The sequence below is a fragment of the Mesoplodon densirostris genome, chromosome 3, assembly GCF_025265405.1.
Source record: "Mesoplodon densirostris isolate mMesDen1 chromosome 3, mMesDen1 primary haplotype, whole genome shotgun sequence".
Taxonomy (NCBI): Eukaryota; Metazoa; Chordata; class Mammalia; order Artiodactyla; family Ziphiidae; genus Mesoplodon; species Mesoplodon densirostris.
The window spans coordinates 142,956-168,611 of record NC_082663.1 but is presented as its reverse complement, the minus strand read 5'-3'; the positions used below and the strand labels follow the sequence as shown (position 1 = coordinate 168,611).

General features: G+C 50.7%; 1 protein-coding gene across 1 annotated transcript in view; it reads right to left on the bottom strand.

Moving 5' to 3' along the window:
- Positions 1–22,239, bottom strand: part of PLEKHG4B (pleckstrin homology and RhoGEF domain containing G4B) — a 59,189-nt gene extending 36,950 nt beyond the window's left edge. The window contains 5 exon segments of the mRNA XM_060092520.1: positions 1,610–1,807; positions 3,363–3,427; positions 3,701–3,839; positions 4,991–5,092; positions 22,189–22,239. Of these exon segments, the coding sequence (XP_059948503.1) occupies positions 1,610–1,807; positions 3,363–3,427; positions 3,701–3,839; positions 4,991–5,092; positions 22,189–22,239 (555 nt within the window).
- Between the last annotated feature and the right edge of the window lie 3,417 nt (positions 22,240–25,656).

The window sequence follows — 25,656 nt, the reverse complement described above, 5'->3', positions numbered from 1 at the left end:
AAAGTTACAAATAAGTCAGTGAGTGATTTTAAGCATTTCTGGTTTCTACAGAGGGATGGGAAAATGGTGGTCATCGAACTCTTAGGTTAACATAGAAACTTATCTTAAAATTAATATGATTAATAATGATATCCAAGCCACATACTTCGATGATACTTGGTAAATGAATAAAAACTGCATTGAATTTACATTAACTAAAATATTTTTATATTCACAGTTGTCAAGATAAGTTCATTTTCTCTTATGTCATATAGATGATCAAATTTTAATTTCTTAATTAAAAAGTAAAAAGCAATATAAATATGAAAATAGTAAGGCTGTCCCTAAATTTCATTTTATGCTTTTTAAATACTTATAAGTATGCATCATATTAAAGAGTAATATTATTCATATGGCTTTTTCAGAAGATAAGCAGTTTGGAAGTGGGAAGGGTGATGACTTGTTAAAATGGAAGGAAAAAGAAAATTAGAAGAAAGACAACAAAATATCAGTTCAGAAAAGCTTTTCAAGACTTGCCTTTGAAAGGGAGCAAGTGTTTTCAGATCCAACTTAAAGCAGCTTGGCTCGGTGCGCTGCTTTTATCTCCTGACAGGCAAATTTCTCTGCTTCTTCCCTATCAATAAACACCCTCTAGATGTGCAAGAGGTACATAATCACGAAGGAAATATCCTCTAGGCAGACTACTGCGAACGAAGAATTAAATCGAGGATATCCACGGTCATTTCTCTACCACACTCAGTTAAAAGACATTCAAAGAGTTTAATAAATCAAAGTAGCCCAGGGGTAGTTTTTCAAAAAGCCCTAATTCAATATGAATGGAGTAGTAAAAGGTGATGATTAATAAAGGTCTTACTTTTTAAGATCTAGCCATGAATCTCTGCAGCAGTTCACTGCAACATACCTGCAACGTGGCTGTCATTAGTTTTAACACTGCCTCAGAAATAACCTACAATAAAAATATCCTCCAAATAACTAAACACATAAGAGATTCACTCAGCAGAGTCTGTCTGTGTTACTGGAACTGCTCCCATACGTCCTGAGATGACTACTCAGGAGGGGGACTTAGTCCCTTCGTACATAGACTGGAGTGAGAGTTCCCTGGGGCACCAGAGAGAAGTCTGCAGACAGTGGGCTCCATGCTCACCAGCCGGTTGAGAAGCCCTGTTTCTGGGACATATGCCTTATTTCACCAATTATTTGGAACCAGGAAAAGGTGGAGCCAGAAGCCAAAGGGCCAGTGCCCAGAGGACCCAATGGAATAGAGGAAAATGGGACGGTTTCCCCGGTCATGTGTTTAAATGCTACGAAAAAAATGGCTGAGACTACAATTTATTTTTATTTTTTAATAATACCCTGCTTTCTTTCAGAAAGAAAACAACAAATGCTCACTTGAATGATGTCCGCTTAACCTCTGGATTAGTCTGAGATGCACAGAAGCATATCCTCCTCCTTTGCTTCCTTCACCAGCATATTCCCCTGGATCTAAAATCCCTACAGCTCAGATTAGATATTTTCCAGCTACCAGATTAAAACACTGCCTGTCTCTTCTCCCTAGTCAAAAGTGAACGGGCGGGCCTCACACGGGCTCCATCCCCGAGGAGGTACTCACAGAGGCCTCCCGCTGCAGGTGCTGCAGGGCCCTCTTGGCTGGGATGAGGAAGTCCATGAGGCAGCGCAGCCCGTCCCCACCGTAGAGCTTCTCGGCCACGCTGAACAGCTGCCAGAGCACCGTGGCTGCTGTGGCCTCAAAAGGTGGGTAGAGGGCAGAGAGTGTGTTCTGTACGTAGGTGTCAAGGGATTCCAGATCCTGAAGTGGAAGAGAGGTTTGGTAAATTTAATACATCTAATGAGACAGGTGCACTGGACACCTTCACAGGCCAGCACTGAGGTGTCCACTGTGAGGGCACCCGTCGTATGTCCGGAGATGTGAGTTATCTTTGTGAAACACAGGAGGTATGGGCGAATCCCCAGCACACAGAAGAGCTCCTGCTGGGGAGGGTCTGCTGGTCGTCACGCTGTCACAGAGCAGAAGCATCTGAGGAAGCGCCCATGTCTGTAACAGGTACACCTGACACCTGCGCCCACGAGGGGAACCCTCTCTGATGCCTGTGAGTGACGGCTGTCATTGTCATCACGGGAGGCACCACCAAGTTTGGTCTGACATAAGTTCCATCCCATCAAATTCTGAAACATGCACCTTAAATGATGCTTTTTAGGATCTTCCGTGGAGCATGGGGAATTTCTCAGGTGCTTCCCTCTTCCCTGGTCCCCCCCTCCCCAGCACTCCTGGCTCTGTATAGGGAATGCGGGGCCCTTGTGGGGACGACAGAGCTGGTCCATATGCCATTTTATACTCAGAAAAGAAGTCCATCCTAGGAAATACATTTTACTTGTACTGCTGAGTTTTTTAAATGTAAATAGAAACCATTAGGGCATCCTGCATCAAAATCCCAGAATTGTGCTCATTCAGTCATTCCAAAAACAGCTGTCATTGGTATCTGATTTCCCCTTTAAATTTTGGTGCAACATGCTTTTATATAAAGACAGAAAGCTTTCAGTTTAACAAATACTTAATTCTATTTTTAGATGTAACATTTCCTGAGGAAATGCCATAAGGTTTATTTGTTTGGAGAGGAAATGCAAGGCCACAAATAACAGTTAAAAGCCAAAGAGGTTAAAATTGCATAATTGATTTTTAAAGGAACAATGATAACTGTCTGAGACTCCTCTGAATGGCTAATCATAGATACTTTCCCAAGGAAACTGAAAATAAAGCAGTGCGTCCTCTAAGTCTGCAGTAAATGAGGCCTCAAAGAGAAGAGGAGCCATCTGCCCTGCCCGAGAGCCGAGAGCCGAGAGCCATGTGCTGCAGGGTCAGTTCAGAGGCTGGAAGCCCTCCACCTCCCCGTCAGTCAGCCTGGGGAGGCTCCCAGGCCCGCACAGGCCTTCCTGCTGCGCGTCCTGTCCCCCGCCAGACAGGGCACTGCCTTGTCAGTAGGAATTCTCTAAATACCGATTCTTCCCCAAAGTGCCACGTGCTCTGGCTTCCAAGAACTCAAATCACACCTGAGTCACAAACAGACATCAGTCCAGGGACTGAACGGAGCTGGTCTGGAGTGGGGGCAGGCCTCAGCCTCCTCGGAAGTTACTAGAGATACAAATCGGCTGGAAGGAGGTGGGGTGCAGCCCGGAGCACGGTCTCTAAGGACCTACTTTGAATTGAAATGCAAACTTCAGGCCCTCCCTGGGAGAGAGACGCCACTCAGATGCCCAAACCCAGGCCCATTCTTCCCCCAGACCCACGAGGCAGGTCCCCACTCCTCGGTCAGCCGTGGTCAGCAGGATATCGGCCCCCACCTCACCAGCTCGCCTTCTGAAAACTGCCCAGTGTCGGGGGGAAGGGGCTGCTCCTTGAGACCCCACAGCCCTGATCACCCACAGGGCAGCAACGGCCTCCCCGGCCCCTTCTCTGCCCTTCGGTTCCCGTGGTGACAGGGTCAGGCCCTAGGACTCAGCCTGGGGGGACGCCCCTCCACCAGCCCCCATGCCCTGTGCGGTCCCCCCCCTCGGAGCCTGGTCCTGGCAAGAGCTGCCCAAGGGGAGCTGCCTGCCGTCCGAGAGGCCACTTCCCAGGTTAGGTCAGTCGAGGAAGCCTCGGGAAAGCCAAGGGAGCGGCTCCTGCAGCCTCTCCTGCGCTCACGTGCCCGAGGGCGCTGCCTGTGCAGCCCTGTCCAGCTGTCGCCGCGCTCTGGGAACTGCCGTGGCAGCCCCCTGCCACCCTGGTGACGGGGCTCACTCCTGTCCTTGGAAAGAGAGTTCTGATGCACCAGCCAGGTTACCTGACCGGAGGTGGACGTCCAGGGCCTGCACCCCAGAACAGACACGAACCACCCTGCAGCCTGAAGGGTGCCCCAGGCTAGCGTGCTCGGTATAGGCAGATGTTCCTACTTGCACACAAACTATAGCAGGGACAGCAGACATACAGGAGCCTGAGAGCAGAGAAGCAGGAACTATTACATTACAGCAAAACAAATTACCTTGAATACATTCAATTCTGCTTAAGAAAACAGGAAAGTATACAGTATGTTTCAGAAACATTTCCATAAGGAATGCTTAAAAAGAGAACGTTGTTTTAGTATCTTAAAAGGTGAAGTTCCACCATCTGGTACATTTGTCTGTTTAGCATCGTCTTCCCTGATGTTTGCTGGGCTGTGGGTGTCTGTGTGTGAGCATGTGGGGTGTTTGTGTGTGTGTGTCTGTGCATCTGGGCGTCTATGTGTGTGCCTTTGTGGGGTGTCTGTGTGTGTCTTTGTGGGGTGTCTGTGTGTGTGTGTGTGTGTTTATGTCTGTGTGTGTCCACCTAGATAAGTACGGAGCCAAGTGGGCAAATCCTTAAAATAGTTCCCAGGCCTCTGGGCGCAGAGGAGGGAGAGGTCACGGGGAGGGAGGCCGTCCGCTGAGCATTTCTAACTGTTTCCACCTGGCCCCGCTCTCCATACGGTACAACTCACCCACTCACCAAAACCTGGCAAACCAGCAAAACATCCCAAGTAGACAGGAAAGGACTGACTTCTGAAACAACTCAGGATTCCCGTTTGAAGCAAACACACATACGGACATGGCTGGCTTCGGAACGTAGGACTGCGCCTGTTTACCTCATCCTAAGTCTAACCGTGGCTTAGACTGTGGCAAGTGTGAACACACATTACTGGGATGGCTGAGACAGCATTTGGTCACCTTCCGCTGCACCGGGAATCCTGTGTGACTTGGCCGACGGCAGAACTGCTTTTGCCTTTTAACAACAGAAAATTTACATCTGGAAAAGCATTGTAAAGCTTCACTCTTGACGAAGGATTTGTTTCCCCCGCTAAGTTTAGTGAAATTTGGGTGACATCATGAGAGTGACTTCCTGGCAGTAAGTTCCTCCTGCCCTGCGGCTGCAGGAGAGGACCCAGTCTCGGTGCACAGGCCCGCCCCGTGACCCTCTAACCTCGCGTGTGCTGGAGATGAGGAGACAGAGGCTGAGGCCTAGTGGGGGCCGGTCGCAGAGACTCGGGAAAGATGCCCGCTGGAAACAACCTGCTTCTCCCTCCTGGGGGCAAGCAACAGCCAAATGTCACAGCAAACGGAGTTTCTTCTCACTTGGAGGCTTGTGCTGACTAAAGGATGCCAGCTGAATGGGGCGAAGGACCAGCAGGGTGCCCGTCCAGGGGCCGGCTGGCTGGAGAGATGCAACCGAGGCTGGCCCGCTGTGCAGTGCTCACATTTTAATTCAGGTGCAGCATCCCTGAGGATGAGTGAGGGTGTGAACCCAGGATGGAGCTGCAGGCTGTCTGCAGCCATGGCAAGGCAGCCCACACATCAGGAGAGGGTCTGCAGGGGCCACCCCAGGGAAGGCACCCAAGATGACAGAGTGCTGGATAGAGAGGGTCCCCAGCAGGCGGCGCACAGACCAGGTTCCAAGACCATCCCCCACTACCCTGAACAGACATGGGCTGGCCTCTGACCCAGTGCAGCCCCTCACATCGTGATGGGGACAGAGAGTGCAAGGAAGTCAGAGGCATCGGCACAGCCACCTTGGGGACGCCTGCCCTGCGGCCACCGTGACGACCAAGGAGCCCAGATGCCCAATCCTGTGGGTGACCCCTTGACATCTGGGTCATCACGCCCAGGGACAGTAGGGCACGTCTAGGACACAGGATGGGGTAAGGGGAAGACCGGGCAGCCGCCTCCGGCACACGTCTAGCTCTCCTGACCCGCGTTCTAACGAAATTGGCCCAGGAAGCCTCCAGGAGACTCTGGATGCCGGCAGCTGGGGAGGGGGCTCCAGGGAGCCCTCGACTGTGGAGACCCTTTCTCTCTGAATTCCACAGCCCATCCAACAGCCACCTTTTAAACCTCGGTTATAACTGAGCCCAGAGTGGTGACTGCAGGAGGGGCACGGCTTCACTGCTGTCACTGCAGTGCCTGTCCTCCCTGAAGCCCAGGGACACCGGCCCACCTGGGACCCAGGTCTGATGCTACAGTCCCACCCAGAATTCTCAGGACCTGGGGGTGGCCTGGCTGAGCACTGGGCCTCGTGGTGACGTCTCATGCTGGTGACAGACACCACTATGATCTGGCCAGAGGCCCCCTTCCCATGCCAGGCTGTGCCCTCAGGATGCCCATGGCTGGCCCAGCTCCTTCCCTCTGTCCACACCTACACAGCCAGCAAGCCCCTGCCCAGGGTAACTGGGGTAACTTCACTAACTCACAGTCTGCAGGGGAGGGGATCCCCAAAACCTGACCCCAGAGAACGAGGCCAGATCCGGGGGCAGGACGTGCAGGCGGAGCACAGGGCAAGCAGACAGGCAAGCCCGGGGTCCAGGCTGGCCTTGCCACGGAAGCCGGGGGCAGCTGTGGGCAAGGGGTATTCCAGGGATTCCTTCTCTGTTCCTGCGATAGCCAGGTGCTGTCCAGGAACCCACAACAGGAGGACAGGATGCGGCCAGGGCCTGAGTGCCTGGGATGGGACATGGGCAGCTGAGAGGGGGGGTTCAGCAGAGTCCAGTGCGTGGGCTAGGTTCCCAGGAGGAGGTGTCCTGTGGACACCAGGGGCTGTCCTCATGGGCACACGCCCTCCTCCAGCAGTGGGAGAGGCAGGGGCTGGAGATGACTTTACAGCTGCTGAGATTGATAATGAGCCCGTTGTGTTTAATTCCTACAGCCTGAGGGAGGCAGGTCTGTGCCAGCACGTCCCAGTGCGCAGGCCCCAGAGAGCCGCGTATTCCAGCCTGCTGCCCACAGTCCGCACTGAGCAAACCTCAGAGGAAGCCAAGTGGACAGGACTGCGCCCCGCACCTCGGCCTTCCCACGTGCACGCACACACATGCATACATGCCCACACGCACACACTCCCACGTGCACACACACACATGCATACATGCCCACACGCACACACACATGCATACACGCCCACACGCACACACTCCCATGTGCACACACACGCATACACACACACACTCCCACGAGCACACATGCACACACGCACACACGCACACACCCATGAGAACTGTGCCCTGCACCTTCATCTCCTCCTCACGCACAATGCACACACATGCACACACCCATGCACACCCACCCTCGCCCCGCTCCTGCCATGCACCTCCCTGGACTCCGTGTCTCACTTCTGCAGCCTTGTTTTCCATCAAGATCTGCTCTGGCCGCCCTGCAGGAGGAACTATTAGCGTGGATTCCAGCAGCGCATGCAGCTGGCAGAGAAGAGGCATGAGAAAACACTCTCTAATTTGAAACTTTAAAAAATGCAGTGCTAAATATTCATTACATTAAACATTAAATACTGCTTACAGATTTTTCTATCAAACTAACAACAAAGGTATTAAAATAAATAAATATGCTAGTATTAAAAAAAAACACAACTCTTTGTATTTAGGCCTGAAGTGTTTTTAAAATCCCAAAAGGAAAATTTCAGTCTAAGGACCAGCACCTTCATCTGATGAAATGAGGGGGCTGGACGTGGACCTGCCCCAGTGTCTCCACAGAGCAGCCTGTGTTTCCTCAGGTCACTGAAAATAATTACGGAGGGAACCACCTTATGCTATTCCTGGCTCTTCCATATTCAAACAAGGCTCCTTAAATTTCACAGCAGTCAGCAGAGCCTCTAAGGGAGCCTGTTCTCGGAGCTGCGGTGGGCTCTCCAGCCCTCCCTGGCTTTTCTGATATTAAAGACTTGCCGGTTTAGAGTCTGGAGTGAGCGTAAACCGGGGTTCCTACACCTGCGGTCTCCTTCCTGAACTGGCCCGTCCACAGCTATCTGTTCGTGGTGCCCCAACGATGCTAAGGCTACCGGCTGCAGAGGAAGCAGCGGGCCTAACAGAGATGTGGGTCTCTAGTTAAACCCCTTGCAGGTGTCAAGACACATGCAAAAGGCAGTTGTTTCCAGTGAAATTCTGGCTCCTCTGAGCTGATGTCCAGGAGTTGGGTTCTAAGCGTTCAATGAACTATGAAGCCAGAGCAGGGGGTTCGTAACAAGGGGCAGGAATACTGCTAGGCCCGCGGGAAGCAGCCTCGGCAGCTCCTGCCACCTGGTCGGCTCTCAGGTGCCGGTGGGTCCCAGAGTCAGAGATGCACATGGGAACCAGCTCCAGTGAGGCCCTTCATGTGCCGATCCCGAGGTGGGGTGGGGAGGCGTCCATCCACGGGGGACTGGAGGGTTAGGGCGGCCTTGCTGAAGCTGCCTCTAAGCGGAGGGCCTGGGGGAAGGAAGGTTTACAAGATCAACAGTGGTGTGACCTGCCTGTCCTTGGCTGGGGAAGCAGGAGCTGGACCTCTCCATCCAGCCACCACCTTTGGGCCTTTCCTAGGCCGAGGCGGCATCTGCCACCTGTAGGGTGAGGCTCCTCTCCCAGCCAGTGCTCCTTGGGCCCTGAGCCTTGGGCCATTGTAGCTCACCTCACACCCTCCACAGATGCTTCTTGGTCTCCCTAATGCAGGCGAGCTCAGATTGCTCACTTAGCACTTAACTATCTTCTCGTCCCATGTCTCCAAAACCAGGGTCTGCTTTCAGCCAGTGCACCATGTGGCCCACCCTGCCTGCTGACGGAGCTGAGTTACAGCCACAGCATCTTCAGAAGAGAAAGGCAGAGGAATGTTGGACCAAATATTTATGACAAAGAAGCTCGGACTCTAAAGGAGCTTAGCTTACATGGAAAGATCCCTCTGGGGGGCAGTCAGTCTCCAGGATGCTGGGCAGAGGAAATGTGTTCCACTAAGGTGCTGAGCTGGCAGAAAACAGGGCAAACCCTCTGTGGGGCAGTTGTTCAGGGATCCCTGCTTCCCCGGGGAGGACGGTGCGTCCTGCCCACCCACATCAGGTGTGGCCGCGTGACAAGGAAATGTGGTGGCCGCATGGATGCCAGTTCTGGCAGAAGCTTTGCAAGCAGGCTCGCGCTCCACCTTGACAAACCTTCCATGAGCCGCGCAGCACCAGAGAGGGGCCATTCCATGATTTACCCGATCACAGATAAAGCTGATGTGATGATTCCTGGGACTCAGGGCCACTGGTGACTACAGCGTCCGGGGGACACCTCCCATGAGGGCGGACAGGGCACACATCTCCACCGAGGGGTCCGCTGGACAGGTGTTCTGCAGGGCACCTGCAGGGACAGAGCTGTCTCCAGAGTCCTGAGCTGGAGCTTCCTGGGTGACGGGGCCCCGAGAGGCGGGGCCGGGAGAAGAGCCTCATAAGCCATCGAGAAGCTCCCAAACTCAGGAGCTGTGAAAGTCTTGGGAGGGGTCTTTCACGCAGCATCCTTTCGACAACGATGGAGGTACGTGGAAGCCCGATCACATGTTCACTTGGTCTTTACCCAGGACAGAAGCAGCTGCAAACACAAAGTCCCAGACCAAAGCCTGCCCTGGGCTCAGGAGCCCATGGCACCAGCAGTGACCAGGGAGTGACGTCCTGTTTACTGTTCACCTGCTGACCCCACGGTGGTCAGTCAAACAGACATGGTCCTGCCCTCAGCACAGAGGGGAAACGGACCTACCGGGGAAGCCAAGGAAGGAAGGGCCAGAGGGGGCTGGTGTGGAGGGGCCCAGGAGGAGGGGGCTGGCCAGGTGGTGGAGGGCGTCCCCTGGCCGAGGCGAGGGCGTGTAAATGTCAACCCTGGTTCTACATCAGCTGTGGCTCAGCACAAAGTCCCCGAGATTTCTGCACTTCTGGTTTCTCCATTTGTAAAATGGAAAGGTTACTATGAATCTAATTCACCAATTACTCCACAAGGTAGCAATGTATTTCATCTTGAAAGGGCTTCAAAGCTTTTTATTTTTTAGTACAAAATGCAAACTGACAATGAAATGTTGGCTTTTAAGGCATTTTGGCTGAATTTAGGTCTTTAGTTCATTTAGTTCTTTGAAGGTGTTCGATAAAAAGTGTGCAAAACTGCCATTAACCACCGTCAGTCCAGTCTGGTGTCCTCGTGATGAAATATGATTTCAGTTGGAAGTAAGAGTTTTGTTCATTCTAAACCGGAAAAGATCACGTCAACTTAGAAAAATCTCCCGTAGTCTTCATTACAGCAAGCCTAACTTTTCTACCCCGGGTCCTCCGTGGAGACCCGGTCCCAGCAGAGTGTGCGCGGGCTTCGAGGCCTGCAGACGAGTTTGGGCTGCTCGGCCAATGGACACCATTTGCCTCTGCAGCCATATTTACAGTTCTTCTGGAGAAAAGTTGATAGGAGCCATTCCTTCCTGCTTAATTTATCTGGAAAACCCTTTGTCAGGAAAGAAAAGTGCTCTTGAGATTTGTCAGCTCAGTCAGACGTGTGGCTTCTCACGTATAAAGGTAAAAGCTCATTTTCATCCCCCCGAGGTTTCGTTGTCCTTTTTTGTTCACATCACTGTTAAACTGAGCCAGAACAGAACACCTTCAAAAGCAAGTTCTCTTTTGCCTGAGTCCAGCTGCTGTGCGGGCGTCTGTCTGCTGGGCATCCTGTCTTCAGCCAGCACACCTGGCCTCCCTACGCCTTTCGCATGATTCCAGCAGAGAAAACACTAATTCTAGACGACACTCAATGGACGACTGAAATTAATTTTTCTAAACTGTAGACCTGACAGCCGATTTCACCTAAATCACCAATTACATGGTTTTTTTTTTTCTTTGCTTGCTTTTCTTTTTACACTTTTGGATTACATTCCTACATAAATAAAGAAGCAGCAAGTACAGAGATGGTAGTGGGAGTGTGGTATTGTATGTTTGCACTACTAGGTTTAAAATGTTACCTAACGTCTTTCCAAAGCATCCTCTGAGTGGGGATCTCCGACCACAGCTGTGACACAGCAGCTGCGAGGAAAGTTGCTGCTGGGGTTCTTCAAACAAGGGTGCAGGAACCCTGGAAGAGTGCCCCTCAGGCTGGCACTGCTCCTTGCCTGATGGCGCCCTGAAGGTAGCTGCTACCACATCCTAATTTGATATTAACCATTAAGGTAAGAAACCCACAACGCCTGGGCTTTTACACATGGTTCCTGTGCTTTCTTAAAGGACCTCATGATTTAGCCTTAATCTTTAGTTTTGGTGGGACAGGTGAAGACTGCTGACACTGGGCTGAGGTTGTTTGGGAATCGGGGCTGGGCCTGGGCCTGGGCTGGAGCACCTTTGTTTTTTCCAGAAGGAAGGTGGGGTGAAAGCTTCAAGTCTGCAGACATTCTAGCAGGGAAAGCGCTACAGGGACACCTCGTGAGGCCATATTGGAGTGCAGGAAGGCAGAGGCAAGTGGCAGCATATTTAAGCAAAATTTAAGGTATTTTAAGGGAAATGCAAACTCTATATGCATGATTAGAAGAACAAAACAGATATTCTAATAAGAAACCTGTACTGTGTGTGCTTGCAATGCTAAACGGTGCTTTTCATGCACCCTCCCTGCCACCGAACTGCCCCAAGAAAGTGACCACAAAGCATAATGGTCCCAGGCACAGACAGGCAGGGCATGTGTGGCTCCTGCCATGTGAACGGGCCCTGGGTTTCCTGAGAAAGGGACCTGAGAGGGACAGAGAAGGACTTGCCAAACAAAACTGGGAGGGATGTCGACTCTGAAGCTGAAGCTAACCCTGGAGCCCCAAACCACACTCTGAAAGGGCCTGGCAGGTGCTTACAACTCCTGGAATTACACAACAGGGGGAGGCCTGGGGGGCAAACACAGTATAGAGGGGGTGGTGCTGCTGCAAACTAGAAGCACCCAGTGGCGGCCGGGCTCAGAGTGCGAGCAGCCTGACGGGCAGAGCTGGACGAGTGCAGGCTGGGGACTCTGCTGGGGGCCGTGTGGGCAGCACATCTGCACAGCCTGGCTCTCGGGCGCTCACACTGGGAGTCACACACCTGGTCCAGGAGGGAGGTGGGCAAACACCTGTGCATGAGCATTCCTCACCCACGGAGAAGAACGACCCCAGGAGGTGGAGAAACCCCAAGTCACAGACTGGCCACCAGGGCAGAGTTTCCCACACAGTTTGGGTTTTCACCTGTGGTCAAGGCAATAGCTCTCTCTTTCTCCTCAAAGTGCTCGAATTTGGACAATAAATGATATGGCTAGTCTGCTTATAACATGTGGGTTTCCTTGAGCCCATAAGGGGATAGCTCTCAGCTCAAGTACCAAAGTTTAACCCTGAATTTTCAGTTTGATTGGTACTATAAATGGGTATACCACACTGAACAAAAGGAGGGGGTGAGTGAGTGTGGAGGTGAGTGAGTGTGGAGGTGAGGGTGGAGGTGAGTATGGAGGTGAGTGAGGGTGGAGGTGAGGGTGGAGGTGAGTGAGGGTGGAGGTGAGGGTGGAGGTGAGTGTGGAGGTGAGGGTGGAGGTGAGGGTGGAGGTGAGTGTGGAAGTGAGTGAGGGTGGAGGTGAGTGTGGAGGTGAGTGTGGAGGTGAGTGAGGGTGGAGGTGAGTGAGGGTGGAGGTGAGGGTAGAGGGTGGAGGTGAGTGTGGAGGTGAGGGAGGGTGGAGGTGAGTGTGGAAGTGAGTGAGTGTGGAGGTGAGGGTGGAGGTGAGTGTGGAGGTGAGGGAGGGTGGAGGTGAGTGAGGGTGGAGGTGAGGGTGGAGGTGAGTGTGGAGGTGAGGGTGGAGGTGAGGCTGGAGGTGAGGGAGGGTGTAGGTGAGTGTGGAGGTGAGTGTGGAGGTGAGTGTGGAGGTGAGTGCGGAGGTGAGGGAGGGTGGAGGTGAGTGAGGAGTAGTTTTTTTTTTTTTTTTAGTTTCCAATTATAATTCTGTTTTAAACCAATTCAGGATATGTTGAACCTCACTTTATGAAGACTGTGCTGGGTCCGCCCATCTGTTCAATGGCTCAGGAATTTGATCAGACACTAATAAATATTTGACATCTGTGCCCTCAGAGGACAGTGTTTCAGTAGCAGAAGGCCTGACCCGGGTTACTGAATCCTCACAAGAATTGGCGGGAATTCTGCACATAAGGGCAGTAAGTCCAGAGTGAGGGTGGGAATATAGCACAGGGGTGTGTGTACTCGAGCAAGTCGCAGGGGTGTAAAAATAACACCCTTGCGCGCAAGGAAACCGGAGAAACAGCGTGTGAGGTTGGGGCGTGCACCCGGGTCTCTGATCAGTGCTGTGCAGAAGCCCCTCTCCTCCCAGAGCGGGGACCACTGTTCTCGCCCCTCACTTGCTACATTTTACTGACCGTGTTTGAATTCAAGAGGCAAAACAAATGGGCCCTGAGGTGTGTCCCTCTGTGAACCAAGAGGGGGAAGGAAAAGGGAGGACGGAGATCAAGGGACCTGCTCATGCAGTGCTGGGCCTGGCAGGGATGACGCACGTTGGCAGGAAGAGTGAGCGGTGTCGTCTCCACCCAGCAGCTTGCTCTAAGTGTATGAGGTTGGGGGCTAACAGAAGACCCCTGATTCCGTCACAGAGCGGTGACACCCAGGCCTGTCCTAGACCAGCCGGAGCCGGGTCCAGAGAGGAAGCCGTGCCGCCACTCGGAATGGGAAGTGCAAGACTCAGGAGGCCTTTACCAGGTTTGTTCCTAACAAGCACCCCTCCAGGACCGCACAGGGAAAAGGCACGTGCAACAACGCCATCTGGGCAGCGCTCGAAGGCTGTGGGCACCTAGGAGATCTAGGCCAGCAGTGAAGAGGCTGCTGTCCTAGTATAATTCCCGTGCACAGAGGTAAGTGGGCCAGAGGCCAGGGGGTGCTCAAACTGCACAGAGCTCAGGCGTCCTGCGGATCTAGGGCCCGGGGAAGAACTAAGAGCGCCGCCCCTGTAAGGCGAGGGGAAGGAGACCAGGGGAGGGCTTGGGCACTGCCAGCGCCCCCTGCAGCCTGCCCGAGACCCCCACACTCATGGTGGTTGTGAGCCATTTGGAGTGTGGTTGGAAGGCATCTGTTTCCTCTAGCTAGGAAGAGTGTGATGGATCTAGATGGGGTGACAGGAGGGACAAAATATTAACTGATGTGAAAACACGGAAGACAAAGCTTATGGGAATATTGAAATAAAATCTGTACTTTTTGGCAGCACGAAGTTGGCCAATGAAAGCATCTACGAGTGCTGGCATTTCAGGATTTGAGAGGTGGGTCCTCGTTTGCCTAAGCACCATTGAAGGGGCTGCCGAAACCCACTGCAGGGTCCAGGTGCCTCTCTCCAACTGTCGGTCCAGCCTGGACCAGGTGCTCTGCTTCCTCTCCCCTTGTGGTTTGAGCAGAAATCCCACAGGAAGCACAGCGTCAGGGGACACTTCCTCCCAGGCCCGGTCCCGATGCACCAACCCTGTGTTTCTGCTCTTTCCTCACTCCTTACCTGTGGTCTTTCTCATGATACACTGGTCACAGAGGCACCACTCTCCTGGATCACTAAATATTTTCCACTCTCAACACCAAAGTGCATTTACGGAGTACCTACTGTGTGCCAAGCACCCTGAAGGATACAAAGATCAATGTCCTGGGCTGATAGCCTAGTAGGGGGTGTATCACAAGAAAGTGAAAACTATAGTACTGAGGCGGGTATTATCACAGGAGAGGACGCAAGCACCTCTTGGATGCTTGACTGTACCCCAAAGACAACATGATGGAAACGTGTGAACTCTGGTATGTGTCAGACACTGCTTAAGCATTTTATACGGATTAACCTCATCACAATCCTTGCCCAAATGGCTTTTTACCCAGTAGCTACATTTTGAAGTCTTAAACTTCTGCAGATTTCCTAGTAATTTTATATTTTGGCCTTTGACACAAACTTGTTTCTTATTTCAAAACGTACATTCTTAAGATGTATTCTTGTACAATATAATGAAATTTTAAAGCAGAGTTATAAAATTTGTTCCAAATTCTCAACAAAATACTAGGAAACCATATCTAACAGCATATTACAAGGATTATTGACCAGGACCAAGTGGGATTTATTCCAGGAAATGCAAGGGTGGTTCAACAATCAATCAATGTAATATTCCACATTAATAGAATGAAGAAAAAACCCCTATGATCATCTCTAATGATGCTGAAAAAGCATTTGACAAACTCTAACACTTTCATGATAAAAACACCCAGAAAACTAGGAATAGGGAGGCTCTTCCTCAACATGATAAAAAGGCACTTATCAGTGACCACAGCTAATTTCATACTCAACAGTGAAAGACCAAAAGGTTTTCCTCTAGCAACAGGAACTAGGCAAGGATGCCCACTCTCTCCACTGCTATGCAACACTGCCCTGAAAGTTCTAGCCAGAGCAATTAGGCAAGAAAAAAATTAATGGCAAATTAATTTAGAAATGAAGAAGTAAAACTATCTCTATTTGCAGATGACATGATCTTAAATATAGAAAATCACAAAGAATCTACAAATAAAGCTACTAGAGCTAATAAGTGGATTCAGCAAAGTTGCAGGGTATGAGATACAAAATCAACATGCAAAAATCAGTTGTGCTTCTCTACACCAGCGATGTAGAATCCAAAAAGGAAATTAAGAAAACAATTCCATTCTATAATATCATCTAAAAAGAATAAAATACTGAAGAATACATTTAACCCAACAGATGAAAGACTTGTGCACTGAAAACTACAAAACATTACTGGGAGAAATTAAAGAAACATAATTAAATAGAAAAACATTCCTGGTTCATGGATTGGAAGGCTTAACATTGTTAAAATGTCAATACCATTCAAAGCAATCTACAAATTCAATGCCATTTCTATCAAACTTTCAATAGCTTTTTTTCTAGAAATGGGAAAAAAAATCTTCAAATTAATATGGAATTTCAAGGGGTCCTGAGTAGCTAAAGGAATCTTGAAAAAGAAGGACAAATTTGGAGGACTCACACTTCCTGCTTTCAAAACTTGCTACAAAGCTACAGTAATCAAAACAGTATGGTTTTGGCATAAAGACAGACACATAGACCAATGGAATAGAACTGAGGGTTCAGAAATAAACCCCCCAAACTACAGCCAACTGACTTTCAACCAGGGTTCCAAGACTATTCAATTGGGAAAAAATAAGTTCTTCAAAAAATGGTGATGGGAAAAGTGGATATCCATATACAAAATAATTAAGTTGGACCCCTATCTCACACCACACACAAAAATCAACTAAAAATGAGTCAACGACCCAAATGTAAGCACTAAAGCTACAAAATTCTTAGAAGAAAACATAGGGATAAATCTTCATGACCTTGTATGTGGCATGACCTTGTATGTTTTCTTAGATACGACACCACAAGCATGAACAACGAAAGAAAAAATATATAAATTAAATTTTATCCAAATTTAAAACTTTTGTGCATCAAAAGATACTATCAAGAAAGTAAAAGGATAGCCAACAGATGGGAGAAAATATTTGCAAATCATATATCTGTGAAGAGTCTAGTGTCCAGAGTATATAAAGAACTCTTAGAACTCAACAATAAAAAGACAAACAACTCAATTTAAAATAGGCAAAGAACTTGAATAGGCATTTCTCCAAAGAAGATATACAGATGGTCAACAAGCACATGAAAATAAGTTCAACATCAGTAGTCATTAGGGAAATGCAAACCAGAACTACAATATCACTTCATACCCACTAGGGTGACTACAAAACTGGAAAATAAAAAGTCTTGGTGAAGCTGTGGAGAAATTGGAACCCGCATACATTGCTGGGAAAATGTAAAATGATTAGGCTGCTGTGAAAAAAAAATCTGATGGTTCATCAAAAAGTTAAACATAGCTGGGGACTTCCCTGGTGGTCCAGTGGTTAGGACTCTGAGCTTCCACTGCAGAGGGCATGGGTTTGATCCTGGTCGGGGAACTAAGGTCCCACATGCCACGTGGCAAGGCCAAAAAAAAAGTTAAACACAGAATTACCATGTGACCCTGAAGGTATATACCCAATAAATGAAATAAATGAAAATATATGTACACACAAAAAGTTGTAAGGACATAATCATAGCAGCATTATTCACAAAACCTAAATGCTGGAAACAGTCCAAAGTCCATCAACAGATAAATGGATAAACCAAATTTATGGTCCATCCATACAATGGAATATTAATTTTTTTAACTTAAAAAAAATATTTGTTTAGTTATTTATTTTGGCCGCGCCGGGTCTTCATTTTGGCATGCGAACTCTTAGTTGCCGCATCCATGTGGGATCTAGTTCCCCGACCAGGGATCAAACCTGGGCCTCCTGCATTGGGAGTGTGGAGTCTTACCCACTGTGCCACCAGGGCAGTCCCCTACAATGGAATATTATTCAGCCATAAAAGGAATGAAGTTCTGATAATGCTACAGCATGGTTGAAACTTGAGAACATTATGTTCAGTGCAGTAAACCAATCATAAAAAGACAGATACTGTATGATTCCACTTACACGCAGTGGTACTTAGTGTAGGCACAGTCATAAGGACAGAAATTAGAATGGTGGTTGCCAGGCTCTGGGGGCAGGGCAGAGTCAGGAGTTACTGTTCAGTAGGCGTAGCGTTTCAGATTTACAAGACCAGGGAGTCCTGGGAATGGATGGTGGTGATGGTGCACAACAAGGTGAATGCATGTAATACCACTGAACTAAAAGATGGTTAAAATGGTAAATTTCATGCTATATGTATTTTAACACAATAAAAAGTCACATATTTTATGATTCCACTTATATGGAATATTCAGAGTAGACAAATCCATAGAGACACAGAGCACATTAGTGGTTCCAGGGGCTGAGCAGAGGGTGGAATGGGAGAAGCTGCCTAAGGGGTGTGGGGTTCTGCTTTGGGCTGTAGGAATGTTCTGGAACTAGACAGAGGTGGTGGTTGCACACCATTGTGAATGTACTAAATGCCACCAGATTGTTTGATTTAAAATGGCTAAATTTGTGTCATGTGAATTTCACCTCAGTTAGCTGTGTTTTAAAGAATTAGTTCTGGTACCTTCCAGAAATTGTGATGGTAGTTTCCTCCTCATGTGTGGCTTTTGTTGCTCTGTGTCCCCAACAACCCTTCCACATGCTCCTCCTATTTAAACATGTGCTTTCGGGGGAGCTTATACGGGGCTTTGAGGCTCGTCTGCTCGGTTCACATCGCCGTGATTCTCTGGGTTGCTGTCTCTGGACGGGCAAGAATCAGTTTGAGAACCAAACGCTCACCCTTTACCCAGCGTGGTACTCTGGGCTGACTAAATGCTTCTTCCAGTTACCTTTTCTTTAGTCTTTTTGAATAATCCATAGGGAAAGCTCTGGGACCCTTGAACTTAAATGGAGCTCATGACCTACTGATTTGGGCACTTTCACAAAGCATTTCTTTAAAAAATTCACGAATACATTGTTAAAATAACACATAATTGTAGTTGTAATTCCTCTTCCCTGGTGATATCTTTGAGCATCAACATACCTTGAAGATAACTTCAATGAATATTTTTCATTAAGTGATTCCAGGAAAAATTATAACTCAATCGTTTTTCTCTCTTATTTGTATGAAAATCTCTCTTCCTCTCTATCACAGAGTCACAGAATAATAGCCAACATTTACTGAGCACTTACTGTATGCCAGACACTATTCTAAAAACGTCGAAATACTATTATCTTCCCCATTCTAAAGCTGGTGAGGTTGAGGGGCTTACCTGCCCACCCACTCAGTGAGGGAACCAGAACTGAACCCAAGCCACTATGGCCACATAGCCTGCATCCCTAACCACCAAGCCCACTGCCCTGTGTCTCATTCTAGCCAGAGACAGAGCCCAAGAGCTCTCAGAAACTCATTCCAACCTCTTCACTCTCCGGGCGAGGCCACCTGATGGCCCGCAGCTAATTCCAAACCACTTGACAAGGAAGGGAAGGGTCAACCTTTTCCATTCACTGAAAATTCATTCAGGCACTTCTCTTCTGCACCGTGCACTATCATCTCCACCTCAAAAACCACATGCAAAGTTCATTCATTATGTCACACCAGGTATCGCCAAGCTGTTCTCTGTAATTGCCTTGAACCTGCTTTACTATATTGCACTTAGGCAAGGAAAGTTTCCCAGAATCATCTGTAACCTGGCTGCTCTCTCTGAGGCCGTTATTTTATTCTTAAAAATCTCAGGAATCGTGTTAGCTCAGGTCACGGGGCAAGCCCTGCATCTGCGTAGCCCCGTGAGGTTGGGACTGGGCGGGGGAGTGACAGTGAGCTTCAGAGGAGGGGATACAGTTGCCACCTTGTGACAAATACTTGTTGAGCACCTACTGTGTGCCAGGCACCATTCCAGGCACCAGGGAAATATGGGGAATGAAATAAAGCCGGTGCTGCCTGGGGAAACAGGCTACTGAGGGTAGTCAGGATAAGGTGATGTCAGTCCAAATCATTGTGGGGCAGGGGGCTGTGGAGGGGGCTGCAGGCAGGACGACCCAGGGGAGCTTTCTGAGGCTAATGCGTACCAGGGTTGGGGGTCCCATGCTGGGGGGCTGCAGGCAGGAGAGACTTCGCCAGGGGAGGTGCACATACTCAGTACCTGGCAGACTTGCACAGTCTTAGTGCAGAACTTCAGATTAATTCCTGTCCCAAACTGTTGTTGGCATTAGATTTAATCCTTATCCTAGGTCTCAGAAACATAAGTAGTTTTAAAGTCATATAAAATAAACTCCCCACAAAGTGAGTTTTGCACAACCTGATTTTCTCACTTTTGGGGAAAGTTCTGTAAGGTTGGACACTTGTTTAAAAGTATCTGAAGGCTCTGTCTTTGAGAATTTGGGCCCAGGTGTGAACTGAGACACCTGGAAAGTTGTCCCAGATATCAGGACAGAGACAGCCTTCAACTCAGGAACATTCAGCTCGGTGATGACCTGGGTTTCCTTTCAAGAAGCATCAACTCATCCACTTTAAAATTAGACACTATGGGGGCCTCCCTGGTGGCGCAGTGGTTGAGAGTCCGCCTGCCGATGCAGGGGATGCGGGTTCGTGCCCCGGTCTGGGAGGATCCCATATGCCGCGGAGCGGCTGGGCCCGTGAGCCATGGCCGCTGAGCCTGCGCGTCCGGAGCCTGTGCTCCGCAACGGGAGAGGCCACAACAGTGAGAGGCCCGCATACCGCAAAAAAAAAAAGAAAAAAAAAAAATTAGACGCTATGGTGCTCCGAGAGGTGGGTGGCCACAGGTTATCCTGTAAGTGAGCAGACTGAAACTCCAAGAGTCTGAACCACTGGCCCAAAGGCTGACAGATAACAGGGGGTGGATGTGGGTGCACATCCAATCCAAGACCCCAGGCCTGTTCCCTGGGCACCAGGTGGAGGTCCAGAGCCTCTTCTTCACTCCCCAGGCACCTGCCCTCCTTGACTCCCTTGTAGGGTAAATGGCAACTGTGGGATGCCTTCTGCTCACAGGATCCCAGATTCCCAAGGCTTCTCAGGACCAACAGGTTCAGGGCAGGACTTGCCACCTTGCAGCCCGCCCCTCAGTCCCACCACCCTCCTGACCCCTTCGGAAGTGTGCTGGGCTCTTAGGTCAGACCAACTGTCTCTCTGGGATCATTTTTCTTGACTGGGCCAGTGAGCACTGGCCTGTGCACACCTGCTGAGTGCCAGGCTCTGTAAGGGCCAGAGGGATGCAGGTAAAGAAGCTGCAATCCCGAGGGAACCTCCCATGGAGAGCAGGGCACAGAAGCCCTGTTCTGACAGGGCAGGAGGATAAATACAGAGCAGAGGCACCACTTCCCCTGGGCACAGCCGTGTGGAGAGGAAAGCCTCCGCTTCCAGGCTGCTTCTTGGCTGGGAGCCACAGGTCAAGTGCGGAAGCCTGGCTTTCCACCATTTGGAGAATGGGTACCCTGTCCTGGAGGATGGCTGTTAGGGCTGGATGGCTCTAAGTGACTTGATTTTTGTTCAAGCAAAAAGAGAGGACACATTAGTTCTGTTTGGAAGGAGGGAGGCATGGGAACTGGGCTTGAATGATTCTCACTAAAAAAATGCCGTGATCTGGGAGCCTGGGTTCTCCTGTGTTTGCCTGGATGATACAACCTGTGAACACACATCTCAGAGAGTCTCGGGGCAAATTCAGGCCGATTTTATTTCCTTAGCCCAGCATTTTGGGGATGCTTTACAAGTAATAAAGTATTCTGGTGACACCACCACCAGGCTCATGAACTACAGACACAAAGGTCCACATTTCACAAACGCGATTTCAGACTAGACCTACACAGGGGCCCCTCTAACGGGATAAAACCACAGGTCACCTGCACCGAGGCCCCCAGTCCACTGGAAAGGTCAGGGCTCTGTTCTCTGTGGCCCACTTGGGCAAGTCCAGTTGTGATCCCAACCCAGACCACTGTTCCTGTTTGCAGACTGGATGCCAAACTGTGAGATCAAAACAGGGCGTCTCCTCAGAAGCAGAAGTGGGTGCATTATCTCTGTGGGGGATGCCCAGCCCTCCTACAGGGATGTGGCTCCATCAGGAATGCAAACATCTTAGAGTCTCAAGGTGTCCACTGAGAGCAAACGGTGGGCTCTGAGGTTCCTCCTGATGCAGAGAGCCTGGGAGTTGGAGGGTTAGGGTCAGGAAGCCAAACCTCACTTCTGTCCACTTTGAAATCTCTTTTCAGGACGCTGAAGCCGACTTGATGCTCAGTTGTTAGTTATGCACAGTTTCAGCTACCTTCAACTTAATTTTAAATTATGTGTTTTAAGCCTTAATTAGACACCTGAAAGTACCAGCTAAACTTTTAAAGTGAAAATGCTGTTGGGTAACAGGAGTAGAGTGTAATTACGGTACCCAAACGCTCTGTAATCTAGTTCACAGGAAAAAGGGAAAGACAGACCCGACACACGTTTTGCAGTTCACAGGAAGAAATACAAGACAGCTTCCACCACACTCTTCTAGACCTGAAATCACTGTCTTGTTTACTAGGCAATGTTCATTATTTAAATCGACTGCCTTTCCAATATAAAAGTCTATCCTGGTATTTTTAAAGTAAAAGTTCTTTGTCTTCGTGCACAAAGTTCATTGGTTTGTCCTACCAGTTTTGAGGTAATGAATAACTCAGGAACATTCTCATTGACATGCGTCTTTTTGTCCTAGTCCCCTCCCCTGCACTCCCTTCACACCCCAGGAATGCAAATCTGTCTTGTAACGCATACTTCTCTCATAAATATTCAGGAGGTTAAGGGAAAAGTTTGCTAACCCTTCGTTTAAGTGACCGGAAAAAGTGAAAGCTCCCTCGCGCTGGCCTCAGGACCCTCCCCACAGCCGCCGGCCATCCCCTACCTTGTTGCCCGAGCCCCGGTCGCCCCGGCCGAGCGCCGCGCTGAGAGCCATGGTGGCGCCGCCTTTGTCCCGTCCGCGGGGAGGACAGCGCTCGGAAAGCCCGCCCGCGGGGCGTGGGAAGGGCGGCGGGCTAGGGGCGGACCCTCCCGGCCGCGCCCCCTGCCCGCCTCACAGGTGGGGCGGGGGCGGGGCCTGGGGCCTCGGGGGACGGGGAGGGGCGCCTCTCCCCTGGGGGCTCCGGGGCGAAAGTGGGAGGGGGTCCCACCACCGGGGCCTCCGGGGCAAAGGTTGGAGGGGGTCTCACCCCGGGGGCTCCGGGGCGGGAACAGGCGGACCCTCTCGGGTCGCGCCCCCAGCCCGCCTCACAGGTGGGGAGGAGGGGCGGGGCCTGGGACCGCGGCAGGCTGGGGGGGTGGGAAGGGGCCTTTCACCCCCAGGGGCTCCGGGGCGAAGGCTGGAGCGGGACCCCGAGGTAGGAGGGGGCGTCTCTCCCCTTGGGGCTCCGGGACTGGGTGTTGGAGGGGGTCTCATCCCCGGAGGCTGCTGGGCGAGGCAGGCTGGGGGCGTCTCAGCCCCGGGGTGTGGGCGGCCTTGTAGGTGCCTCGGGCCGCACCCTCACCTGGGAGAAGACCCCGCGGGGGCGGAAGGCTGGGGGCGAGCTCCTCCCTCCCCGAGCAGGGGCGGGGGCGGAATTCTTTGTGACTTTTGTTCTCGCAGAGCCTGGGGACCTACCATGTTATGTTGTTCGCAGACCAATGGCAGTGGCGCTGCACCCGATTTCCGTGGGTGTAGACAGACTGGACTCTGATTTCTGCTGGTGAACGCTATCGGATTTTGATTTCCCCCAGTATAGATAGATTCACACCTGACATGCAACGGTGTAGACAGACTAGTGAAGATAACCGGACCCTGATTGCCATTGGTGTAGGTGGAGCGGACCGATTTCCGCCGGTGTGGAAGGACCGGCCTTCTCTTCCCGCCAAGCGAGCTCCCTGGCCTATGGGACGCTCTCTGCCGGGTAAACAGAACTCGTGAGCCTCTGGGCCTCAGCGGGCGGCCATCTTCCCCTCCTTGGGGAGTCGGGCGCGCGGACAGATGAACAGGCTCTCACTGGCTTTGGAACTGCAATGCCTGGGTTTGTGGAGAACCTACAGAAACAAAGTGCCCCCACCTCCAGCCCCAGCCCGGGGAGACAGACGCCTTCCCTGTAGCTAGGCGACTGTAGGGCTCTGGCTCGGGGAGCACTTGCTGTGTGCTGGGGATGCAGCCGGCTTCTCAGAGGAACCCGTCCCCTGGGGGGGGGGGGGCGTGTCTCGTCCTGTACTGTGTCCCGACTAGAAACAGGGACACTGACTCAGTCCCCCCACTGCGGACAAACGCCCTCATTTAGAGATAAAGTTCAGTTGTGCTGGAGCTGCATGGCTTCAGGTACAGAGTGAAAGAAGCTGAGGGCGGCGGGATGAGTTCTGCGCCCTCACCCGGCACCGGTTCTTTGGATTCCCCTGCGGCTCCTCTGTTCTGCTTCCTGGAGCCTCCAGCCCCTCCCACTGGGCCTGAGCAGACTCGGCCCCGTCTCAGTGCTGGGGTGTGACTCGTTGTCTGCGCCTCCCTGAGGCCCCCTGCCTCATCCTCTTCTCACCCCTTACCTGCCCATGACGCTCCAGAAACAGGAGGCACATAAACCTCTGCATAAACAGACGCTGCATAAATCTCTGTGGTCCCAAAGCACCTGCCAGGCCAGAACTGGGGTATGTTGGCATGCTTCCAGAACAGGTGACATTGTCCCTGTTCAGCTCCTCCAGGATCCAGGAGCTGACGTCGGGGAGGACGACAGTGACCTGGATGCCTGGTTAGGGAGCAACTCTGGAATCTCACTCTTATGGAGATTTTGGGGCCCACAGGGGTTGTGCCTCTGTTGTACCTAGGCAAAGCCTGCACTGGGAAAGCCCAGGAGTCCTCATGTGCTGTCTCTAGCCACAGTTGCTAAGGATCTGATTCTTTCTTTGCTGTGTATCCATAGAGTCAGGGATGTCCTTTAAGAAGTTTTCCCCAAAACTTGGACTATTGAAATGGCTCAGTTTATTCAGAAGATATTTATTGGTCACCTACTTTTGGCCAGTCACTGCATGGCACCTGTCAGGCCCCTTGGGGATCTGACATTCCAATGGAGATAGACAATAAACCAATGAACAGAGAAATACCTCTGAATAAGGCAGATGGTCAAGCCAGAGAAGACTGTTTAGGGACCAGAAGAAAGGGAGGGAGGGAGCTGCTTGTGACTTCCAGGCAGAAGGAGCCACCTGTGTAAAGGCCCTGAGGCGGGAATAGATCTGGTGCGCTTGAGGGACAGCAGGAAAGCCGGTGTACCCAGGAGCACGGTGAACGAGGGCACGCACGTGCGGAGGAGACGAGGCTGGAAAGGCTGAAGGGATAAGTAAGTCCTAGTGATGAGTTTTGTTTTATTCTGAGTATTGTGGGAAACCACTGTGGAGAGAGTTTGGAGAGGAAGCAACATTATCAGATACATTCCAAACATCTCACCTGGCTGCAGTGTGGACACCACAGCTGCCTGAGGCGGGAAGAACAGTCAGGAAGCCACTGCCAGCATCTTGGTGAGAGCGATGGGAGCTGGCTTAAGGTAGGAATGCCAGAGGCTGTGAAAAATGGTCAAAGCAGGATCTATGTAAAGGCAGAGAGAGCTCAGAGGGGTGACCCATGTCTGGCTCTGGGGAGTGAGGGAGAAAGAAGCTGAGGAGGAAGGTGGCAGGCAGTGAATTAGCTGATCATGGCCTCTGCGAAACACTTCACATGCTCCCCTGGAGACCGCAAAACTACATGCCCCAGAGATTACAGATGTGCCTGGTTTTGCTTTTCCACGCACCACATAAGACGTGGGGGGAGCCACAGGAGTAGTGGCTGTCTCAGCAGATTGGCAGTGGAGGTGACTGGTTCCTCTGGGGCAGTTCACGTCTTGTCCCTGGCAGCACTGTTGTCGAGTAGAGGGGAACAGGGCAGTGGGGATTTTCCTAACACAATCTTATAGCATTATTGGTAGTTCCTCCAGGTTGCTGATGTTTCTGGCTATTCCTGGTTACCTGACCCTCTCAGAGACGGTATAGTCCACCTGGTATGTTCTTTTTTTTAACTGAAGTATCGTTAATTTACAATGTGTTAATTTCTGCTGTACAGCAAAGTGATTCTTTTTCATATTCTTTTCCATGATGGTTTATCACAGGATATTGAACTTTCCCTGTGCTGTACAGTAGGACCTTGTTTATCCCCCTGATACCTTCCGTACTGCTTAAATGAGCTACAGTGGATTCTGCGGTCTGCAGTTAAGAATCAGCACCAAGACAGCAATTTAGGGATTTGGGGCCTGATCAGCAGGTGGAAGTTGATACCATTTACTGAGATGGGAGAGACTGGGGGAGAAGCAGATTTGGGAGGAGAAGACACATTAACACTGAG